Source organism: Felis catus, chromosome B2 (assembly GCF_018350175.1).
Source record: "Felis catus isolate Fca126 chromosome B2, F.catus_Fca126_mat1.0, whole genome shotgun sequence".
Lineage (NCBI taxonomy): Eukaryota > Metazoa > Chordata > Mammalia > Carnivora > Felidae > Felis > Felis catus.
This window is the reverse complement of record NC_058372.1, coordinates 136,002,669-136,012,943: the sequence shown is the minus strand read 5'-3', so window position 1 is coordinate 136,012,943 and position 10,275 is coordinate 136,002,669. Positions and strand designations below refer to the sequence as shown.

Sequence of the window (10,275 nt, the reverse complement as noted above, 5' to 3'; positions counted from 1 at the left end):
CGGAGATCTTCCGGGGACGAGGGCGGGGACAGCTGAGGGTGACGATAGCAGCGGAATAAGGAAGCGGGCGGAGGCGGAAGCAAGCAGGGACCGGGAGGTCCCAGGCACTGGGGAGCGGAAAAGGTCGCGGCGACGCTGGTCACGTGGTCCGGCTGTCACGTGCAGCGGGCGGCTCACGCTCTGCGGGCCCGGAGTTCGGGGCGCCTGCGCAGTGCGGGCGCTGGGAGGGCCTCCCGAGCGGCAGAGCTGACTGCGGGAAGCGGGACCTGCGGCCCGCAGTCTTACTTGCAGCAGGGTCGCGTAAGCTTGCTCGCTTGGCACATCCCTCGTGTTTTCCAGCGGAGAGGTTAGTGCACTGCTTTTCCCTAGCTGGTTTTATGGTCCTGCACCGGGGCCCCAACCTTTGCACCCGGGCAGCTCTTGAATCGCTCGGGTCACAGGTTTCACCGGTACCGCTGCGGTGATCTTTGGTTGACTTAGCTGGGAGTGAAAAAAGCACGCAATCCATAAACACTGAGCGAGCCCTTTTTTGAGCCAGTACATAGCGGTTACCGCAAAGATTTTTTTAAAATTGAGCTTAAGGAATTGGAAGGCATGCTCCCAAAGGTTAGAGCCACTTATCCGTTGAATCGCAGCTTGGATGATACGGTTTTCTTATTTGGTATTATTGTTCTTAAAAAGTGTAAAATGTGCCAAGTAACTGAGCAGCTGCCTTGTATTTCATTCGGAAAATGTGAGTTGAATACCTACTGTATATTGGGCAGTATGGTCACGGAAGACCAATCTTATCCTCAAAAAGCTTGCATTCTAGAGAAGAGAAAGAGAAATCTATTCTTTTCTGTGGTTTCTTCTTCAGCTTTGTCATTTTTTTTTCCTTTTTAAATCATCTCTGCACCCAATGTGGGGCTGGAAATCACAGCCCCGAGATCAAGCAGTTGTTCGCTCCTCGGACTGAGCCAGCCAGGCGCTCCTAGCTTTGTCGCTATTTAGTATCTATCTTACTGATTTGTCCCGTTTATGGCCTGTCACGTCCGATGTAGTGTAAGATTCAAGACGTAGGGATTTTCGTCTTTTATTTTCATGTGTATTACCAGCAAGTCGGGCATGTCAGGCACGTGATAGGAACTCAGTTCATCTTTGTTGTATGAATTGACAAATTAGAAATAGGAGGTCCGCAAGTGATGTTAAATGCAATGGAAATATAAGAAGTGGAGGAAAATAGAGAGTGGGTGTTGGTTGTGCATCTGAAATGAAGTGGTTGGGGAAGATTTCACTGGGTAGGACTCTGTTGGAGCAAAGATCTGAAGGAGGTGAGGGAATGAACCTTACAGAGTCCTAGGAAAAGAGCATAAGGAACTGTAAGTACAAAAAGCACAAAGATCCAAAGGACAGAGTGACTGGAGCAAACTGAGTAAGACATACAGCTACAAGAGATGTTACGGTGATGAGATGAGAGGCCAGCATCAAATTTTGTGCAGGAAGAAAGATGTGATCCAACTTGCGTCTTCAAAGGATCACTTTGGTTGCTTCTGTAGGAGGCAAAGAACAGAAGCAGGGAGACCCATTAGGTAATCATGGGAAAGACAGCCACTTGGACCAGGGTGGTAGCCGTGTGGGTTGAGACCTGGTGCAAATAAAGCCAGTGGGATTTGCTGATAGAGTGGGTATGGGGAATGAAGAGGCAAGACGGATTATAGGTATTTGCCTTTAACAAAGAAAGATAAGGGTGTGATTGCTGTTTTGTGAATGGGGAAGACTGGCAAGAATAGAATCTGAGGGAAGATTTTGGAAGTTCAGTTTTGAGCATGTTACATTTTTCACGTAGGGATAGACACCTGCTATTCATCGATGTGTAGATAACATCTAAGGAGCTGAGAATAGAGAAGAAAAGTGGCCCAAATGCTGAGCAGTGGTGCTTTCAGTTGTTGATGGGATAGGAAAATACAGAGGAGAAAGAAGGTACCACCAGTGAGGTAGGAGGAAAGTGGCCAGTGTGGTATTCTAGAAGCCACTTGAGGAAGGTGCTTCCAAGAGGGTGGAGTGATCAACTAATCTGGTCTTGCTTATAACTCGGGTACAATGAAGACTGAGAAGTGACCATTGGACTTAAAAATAGGGAAGTCATTTGTGGCCTTAACAAGTGGGTTTTGGTAAAGTGGCAGGGATGAAAGCCTGATTGGAAGGGGCTCAAGAAACTCAGAGAACAGGAGTTAGAGACAGTAAATAAAGCTTTTAAAGGAATGGAACTCAAAGAAAGAGTAAATAGTATATGGAAGGGAAGAGTTGTTTTTATAAGATGAGAGAAATTAAATCACAATTATCTACTAATAGGAATGTGCCGGAAAGATGGAAAAATAAATAGCACGAAATAGGAAAGAGTTTAACCTTTCCTGCTGCAGGCAGGAAGGGGTGAGACTTGGTGTGCCTGTGGAGGACCTGGTTCCAGATGGGACCAGCAGAAGGGAAGCCAGAATCCATGGGCACGGAATCAGTAGGCGGGCGGGCAGATCATGGTGAGAGCGTGTGGAAATTCTCTTCTGATTGTTTCTGTTGTGTCAATGACAGAGGAAGCGAGGAGGCATTGGAGGTGTGAGGAGAGGGCACAGAGTAGACTATGGTGGGGAAAGAGGTTAAGGTTGTTGAGCAGCAGGAAAGGTGCTCCTAAAGGAAGTGGTCATGATTCTAGAGTGAGACCAGCTGGCATGGTTGGTTGGTTGGTTGGTTGGTTGGTTGGTTGGTTGGTTGGTTGCCTTTAGCCACGTTCAGATGCAGTACGGGCACAAATAAGGGGAAGTATTCTGGTTGATTCTGGGGAACCAGAACTTCTGGGGAAGTTGATTCTGGTTGATGTTATGTCATGTGAGCCTGTGGATGAGCGAGGGATTCAAAGGATTTGAGGTATATGGGCGAGAGATGGTAGACCACGGAATATAGGCTGAGCATGGCAGAAGTGAAGTGAGTGGGGAGTGAGTGGCAATGATAGGGTGTCTGGATCATTGGACCGTTCGGTCCTATTGGGGATGAAGAATTGGGATTAAGAGGAGGAGTGAGCTTGAAAGACCAGACATGGGCGCCTGGGTGGCTCAGTTGTTAAGCATCTGACTTCATCTCGGGTCATGATCTCTGTTCATGAGTTCGGGTCCCACGTTGAGTGAGCTCGAGCCTTGCTTCAGGTGAGCTTGAGCCCCGCTTCGGGTGAGCCCTGCCTCTCGCTTTCTTTCTTTCTCTCTCTCTTTCCCTCTCTCTCTCTTTCCCTCTCTCTCTCTCTGCCCTCGCTCACTTAGCCCTTCCCCTCAAAATAAATAAATAAATAAAGACCAGACATGATGTTTGGAGCAGAATGCTTGAAATTGAGACTATGCGGTTACAGTTACTGATAATGACATGTCTAGAGCAGGACTCTCCAATAGAAATACAGTGCAAGCCACATAATGGCATTTGAAGGTTTCTAGAGGTTTTGAAGATAAAAATAAACAAGTGGCATCAATTTTAACTTACTTTATGTAACCCAATATATCCAAAAATAGTATTTCAACAACTTACCAGTGTAAAAATTAGGGAGATGTTTTACTTTTTTGTGTTAAGTATAAAACACAAAGTACAAAAAGCATTCAGTGTTATTGAAGAACATTTCAGGTGCTCAGTAACCATATGCGCTCCGTGGCTACTATGCCGCCAGGAGCATATGACCGTGGGAGGGATCGATGCAGGAAGGGTGGAACGCAAGATCGGTCGGGGAACTCGGGCTGGGGAATTGGAAGAGCCGCGTCCACCACGGATCTGCACAAAACGTAATGCAGAGCTTTTTAGAGTCATTAACACTCTAACATACTTTCAACCTTTAGATTTAGTTTGTACAATTAAAATTTAACTTTACTGAGATGCGCCCCAGTTTTTCACAAAGCCTAAATCGTGTGTGTGTGTGTGTGTGTGTGTGTGTGTGTGTGTGAGAGAGAGAGAGAGAGAGAGAGAGAGAGAGAGAGAGAGACCTTAAATGCTACATCTGTCTTCCTCTGCAAAGATTAAGAGAAAACACGCTTCTTGTTTGTCTGGTATCATTTGCATTCTTTGTCCTAGTGCTTTGCGTAGCCTCTATAGGAAGGCAGTCTTTAGTTTCAAGGTAAGAATTTCCTCGAAGAGAATGGAAGGCTCTGTGTATACAAATTTCCAACATGTATTGTAATTAGGTTCTTCAACACCCACTGGTTGAGCCGGCAGAGAATAGTACTAAGTAAAGGTCAAGTGTAGTAGCTCGTTGGACTAGAACTAAACATCCAGTTCCAGCTTTTGAGGTGTTTTGAAAACAGCAGCTTCTGCCCCCCTCGCTTCGCCGTGACTCACCCTTGTCTCTTCCTCCTGAAGGTAGGTAGTAAATCGTAGTGGTTACCGTGTCGTCTTTGGAATTGGAAAAGCCTGGGTTGTAATTAGGTCTCAGCAAGGGTGTCCGCCTCTCGGCCTCAGCTTCTTCGTCTGTAAAATGCCTCCTGGGGTAACAGTGAGGTAAAGCGGAGGGCCTAGTGTGTAGAAGGTACCCAGTAAGGCCCTGGTCTCTCTCTGTTCCCGGTCTACCTTGTTACCGAACGTAGGTTTCTTAAACATACATCTGACCGTGTGAGTGTCACGTTGAAAAGCTGTGGCTTCCGCCTACCTGTAGACACTTTTGCATCACTGACTGGCCACTGGCTCCTTTTCAGTCCTAATCTGCAACTTACTCCTGCCTCCCCTCAAGTTGCACCTTGGTGGTCAAACAGTACTCTGTACCTAGAGTGTTTGATTTGATGATCCCTCTGCCCTTTTGAGACCCAGTTCAAATGTCACCTCTGTCAATATGTCCTACCCACCCTCACCTGAGATGCTCCCTTCTCTTGGCCCCATAGCAACTGGCACATAGCTCTGTTCTGAACTTAATCACATTATTCTGTTTCCCCAGCTAGACTGAATTCTGAGATCAGTGATTCACTGTTCTATCTCTAGCACCTAATATGCTATTTTTATAAAGAATTATTAGTACTGATTGCCTATTAATAGGCTTGCCTTTACAAAACAAATATTTTATGCTGTAAATAAGATGGGGGGGGGCGCCTGGGTGGCTCAGTCGGTTGAGCGTCCAGCTTCGGCTCAGGTCACGATCTCACAGTTTGTGGGTTTGAGCCTCGCGTCGGGCTCTGTGCTGACAGCTTAGAGCCTGGAGCCTGCTTCAAATTCTGTGTCTCCCTCTCTCTCTGCTCCTCCCCCGCTCATGCTCTGTCTCTCTCTCTCCTTCAAAAATAAATAAAAACATTAAAAAAAAATTTTTTTAAATAAGGGGAGGGGATTATTTACATATGTAGTCTCTTTCTTTTGGAGCATGAACACGTGTCTCTCACATCCCTTACCCCCACTACCAGGCCGATCTCAACCTGAAAAGCCCTTTGCCATTCAAGAAGCAGCTGGAATCTTTCCGAGAACCTTTCCTGACTCTTCATGTAGAATTAGGGGAGCTCCTAGTGTGTTTCCTCCACAGCTTGTCCTGTAGCTCTTTCATAGAACCTAGGGCCTGTTCCACTGAGTTATAATGGGCAGCTGAAAATGCCTGTCTCCTCCAGACCATTAGCACCTGATGGCAGGAACTCTGTCCTTTCATGGCCCTAACTCATTGGTGATCTTACTGAATAAATTTTGAGTAAAGGAATTTAGAAGTATAGATTGTTTTTAATGGTTCAAATGCTAATGAAGTAAACGAAAAGATCCCATCACTCTATTTTTCTTTTTTAGGTCCTTGTCATGTCACTAGCTTTCTAGTGTTGTAATCTTCCAGAAAGAAGGCCAGAGGTTGATTAAAGGAAAGGTGGGGGGAGCACTCGCATTGACTTTTTTTAACCTCGTTCTTTTTCTACACTTCGGCTAAGGTGTATTTGTTTTGCAAATGTTTTTACAGAAATATGCTTATTGCCTAGGAAGATACTGTATATATTTGAAAACATTAAAACAAAAACAAAAAAGCCTTGAACCTGTAATTCTTTTTCTTTTAGCTTGGGATGTGGTAATGTCAGCCAGACTTTTCAGAGCCCTGGCCGGATCTCACTGTATTTTATCAAAAGTGTATCAGTGCCAAAGACTTGCTCATCGAACGTTAAAACCACTTAAGGAATTTGAGACTACAATATGCAGCACCATGACGAGAAGCCAGAACTTGGATTTATTCTTTCCTGAGACAGCAGCGGGTGATTTGAGTAAGTCCCAGGTCCTGGAAACAAGTCAGAAAATACCAAATACAAACATACTGTCTCCATTAAATGCTGCACATTGCCAGGGTGAAAAAGTGCACCTTCCGACCAGGAAATCGTTTAGTACTCACAGGAAAGTGACTCACAAACCAAATCTATTAGGTTCTAAGTGGTTTATAAAAATACTAGAGCGGCAGTACTCATCTATATCAACGGAAACAGTTGTTCCTAAACAAGACTTTCCGCAAATCAAGAGACCACTGAAAGCGTCGAGGACCAGGCAGCCATCCAGGACCAACCTTCCAGTTCTCTCTGTGAATGAGGTAAATGTGTGATGGTGCCTTGTGCGTACAGTCCTTACTTGCACTGTAATCGAGTGCCCGCTGCGCCACAGCCTTGCTGTGAACGTAAGAGATCTAGCAGCAAGGGCTTTGAAGTCTGATAGTAAAACCTGCGGATAGTAAAATCCAAAGGGAATCAGCATCTTAATTTTAGGAATCGATAATACATAGAGGGGCACCTGGGTGGCTCAGCTGGTTAAGCATCTGACTCTTGATTTTAGCTCAGGTCTTGATCTTGAGGTCATGAGTTCAAGCTCCACGTTGGCCTCCACACTGGGTGTGAAGGCTACTTAAATGATAATGATAATACATATAAAGGCAAAAATAGGCAATTAAATATAAAAATATAATTTATGAAAAGATTAGTTATTGGCCTAAGGAAACTTTGAGAAAAAAGACTACTGTTAAGTCCAGTGTTGGAATGGTATTATAAAAAACACCCATTAAACAAAATCAAACTGTAGAAATTCTTCATCAAATTTAAAAACAAAAACAAAAAACGGGCGCCTGAGTAGCTCAGTCAGTTGAGCGCCCAGCTTCAGCCTAGGACATGATCTCAGGGTTCGTGAGTTCGAGCTCCACATCAGGCCCGTGCTGTCAGTGCGGGGCTGGCTTCACATCCTCTGTCCTCTCTCTGCCCCTCCTCCATTATGTATGTGTGTGGGCGCGCGCTCTCTCTCTCTCAAACATAAACATTTAAAAATAATTTTTTAACATTTTCAGTAGCTTTGCAGACAGGTAAGCATTCATTAGCCTGTGGTAACTGTATGGGATGGGGTAGTGAAATGACAGAAAATGGGTATAGTCAGAAAACAGCGAGAGGTTTCTGCTTTTCTGGCCTTTAAGGGTTGAAGAGGGTGATTTTACTCACTGTTAGACGTTTGTGAGAATTTTTCAGATACAACTGCATTTCCCTTCTACATGATAAATACTATTTAAGGTGAAGATCAAGCCCTTTGCTAACTTTTATACCTTGTATAGTACCCAGAACTGTGTCTTATAGGTAACAAATACTTACTAAATTAGAAAGGAGAGAAGAGAGGCAAAGGGATCTTTCATGTCTATGGTCATCAACATTAAAAATGAGAATTGAGAATACTTAAAACAGTCAGGCCTTCTGAATCTTTCAGAAAACAGGTTAGAATGTCAGTCTTAAAATCTTGATCCTGAGTAGACCCTGAGCATGTTTAATTTGGGGGGGGGGGGTTGTTGTTGTTTTTACTGCATAGTTCACTTCCTTCAAAAAGGTCGATAGACCTTCACTACTGATTCTCAGGTTATGACATTAGCATTGATTCATGATTTTTACTTTGGATTCTAGCTTTGTTTACTCCTACTTTACTTTTAGGTTTATTTATTTTGAGAGAGAGCATACAAGCGAGCAGAGGAGGGGCAGAGAGAGAGAATCCCAAGCAGGCCGGCATGGAGCCTGACACAGGGCTTGAACCTACAAACCATGAGATCATGACCTGAGCTGAAACCAAGCATCGGATGCTTAACCAACTGAGCCACCCAGGGGCCCCACAGGTCCTGATTTTTTAATTGTATTGTTTAGCTTTGTGATCATTTGGGAAATGCAGTATTGAAGTGACAGATGACATGAAGTGTAAAAACCTGAATTCGTGGCAGATCCAAGAAAGAGGAAGATCTGGGGGTCTGGGTGGCTCAGTCGGTTAAGTGTCCGACTTCGGCTCAGGTGACAATCTCACAGTTTGTGAGTTCGAGCCCCGCGTCGGGCTCTGTGCCCACAGCTCGGAGCCTGGAGCCTGCTTCGGATTGTGTGTCTCCCTCTCTCTCTGCCCCTCCCCCATTCTCGCCCTGTCTGTCTCTCAAAAATAAATGAATGTTTAAAAAAAAAATTAGAAAAAAAGAGGAAGATCTCCATTTTGTCTTTTGTAACACCTACCAGCACACAGAACAGTCTTTTTTTTTTCTTTTTAGAGTGTGAGCAGGGCAGAGAGGCAGAGGGAGAGAATCGCAAGCAGGCTCCATGTTCAGTGCAGAACCCGACACAGAGCTTGATCCCACAACCCTGGGATTGTGACCTGAGCCAAAATCAAAAGTTGGATGTTCAACCAATTGAGTCACCCAGGTGCCCCAGTAATCAAGTTTCTTAACGAAGAGGGTGATACTGTCAGAGGTATCACTTTTTTTTTTTTTTTATAAGTTATTGGTTATAAACTCTCAAAGAGACATTATTTCTTTGGGCTGTCCTTCGACTTGGAGGCAATTTTCTTGAATTTGTTTTTTTTGTTTTTTGTTTTTTTTTTTGAGGATATTTTTTCTGCTTCCAGGAAAGGATTTGAAGTAGATCTTCAAAATTTAATGTAGTTTTAAATGAGATAATGAGGGGCGCTTGGGTGGCCCAGTCAGTTAAGTGTCCGACTTCAGCTCAGGTCATGATCTCGCAGTCCGTGAGTTCGAGCCCCGCATCGGGCTCTGTGCTGACAGCTCAGAACCTGGAGCCTGTTTCGGATTCTGTGTCTCCCTCTCTCTCTGACCCTCCCCCATTCATGCTCTGTCTCTCTCTGTCTCAAAAATAAATAAAGGTTAAAAAAAAATTTTTTTTTAATGAATGAGATAATGAAAGTATTACATTTGAAATGGAGCAAACAATTGACATGAACAGAGAAATAACTGTTACCTGGTGTGAATAATCTAGGTGAACATTTAGTTCTGAGAAGCCCAATGGTTAAAGAAGGGAATCCTCCTGGGTTATACTTTTTTTGTTCTTTAACGGGGAAAAAACCGTAAAAATGTTTTATGAGGAACTATGGTTTTCTATCACCAAATTTAAGGAGTCATATACGTGCTGGGTTCTTAGATACAAGATATTATGTAGCATAATAGGCGAGACCTCAGATGCAGTTTTGCAAAAACAGAAGCAGCATGTGGTCTCTCTGAAGAGCACAGGGAAATAATAGAAAATCTTATGTTTCTAAAAGCATTTATTTTTTCTTTAGTAACCTCTACACCCAATGTGGGGCTCGGCCTCATGACCCTGAGATCAAGAGTGTGTGCTCTTCCCAGTAAGCCAGCCAGGCCCCCCCTTGGAACATCATTTCTGATGATCTTACTCTTCATGGGCGAACGCGGTCTTGAAGTGTGGCTAGGTCCTATACCCCCAGGGCCGAAGACTGGCTTTTATCTGCCCCACACGGAGGGCCACCCCATTTCCACATGGGCATCCTGGGGCTGGGGAGTCCCTAGTGGTGGGATAGCCCTTTCTCCCCCTCTGGACACAGACAGGAAGGACTCTGCTTTGCACCAGAGAGCAGGTGTGCTTTGTCTCACTCCCCCCACGTGCTCCTGACTCGCCCTCTTTCCTGGGCCACACAGCAAGCTCCCAGAATTGACTGATTGAGGTTAGTCACTACCCGCTGTACTAGAATCAACTCTTTACCTGGTGTCATTTGCAGAGATCGTAACGTACTAAGATTTCAGCCCACTTGCCGTTGGCTCGTAGTTTATCTTGGCAGCAACAGTGTTCCTTGTTGGTGCGTCTCATCTCAGGAAGAGGATGCCGGAGGATGACAGCCACTGCTGTGATCAGCATGGAGACGGGCACGTCCTTGTACTGCAGAGTTAACTAGTGGGTTGTTATTAATCGATGGGTTTTTTTGTTGTTTTTGGGGTTTTTTTTAGCGAAATATAATAGAAAGCATCAGAATGCATTAATCGTGGTAGAAATGAATACTATTTCATGAAATTTTTGTGTCACGTGTTGG

General features: G+C 44.6%; 1 protein-coding gene across 3 annotated transcripts in view; it reads left to right on the top strand.

Annotated features, from left to right (window-relative positions):
- Positions 1-182: 182 nt before the first annotated feature.
- RMND1 (required for meiotic nuclear division 1 homolog) overlaps positions 183-10,275 on the top strand; it is a 44,660-nt gene continuing 34,567 nt past the window's right edge. Inside the window, exons 1-2 of one of the 3 annotated variants that reach the window (XR_006598406.1) lie at positions 183-346; positions 6,012-6,529. Coding sequence is in view for 1 of the 3 variants with exons in the window: in XM_003986644.5 (XP_003986693.2) it covers positions 6,026-6,529 (504 nt within the window). In the remaining 2 variants the exon portion in view is untranslated. The remainder of the gene's footprint in view (positions 347-6,011; positions 6,530-10,275) is intronic. The other 2 variants (XM_003986644.5, XM_045058219.1) reach the window with 2 other exon arrangements.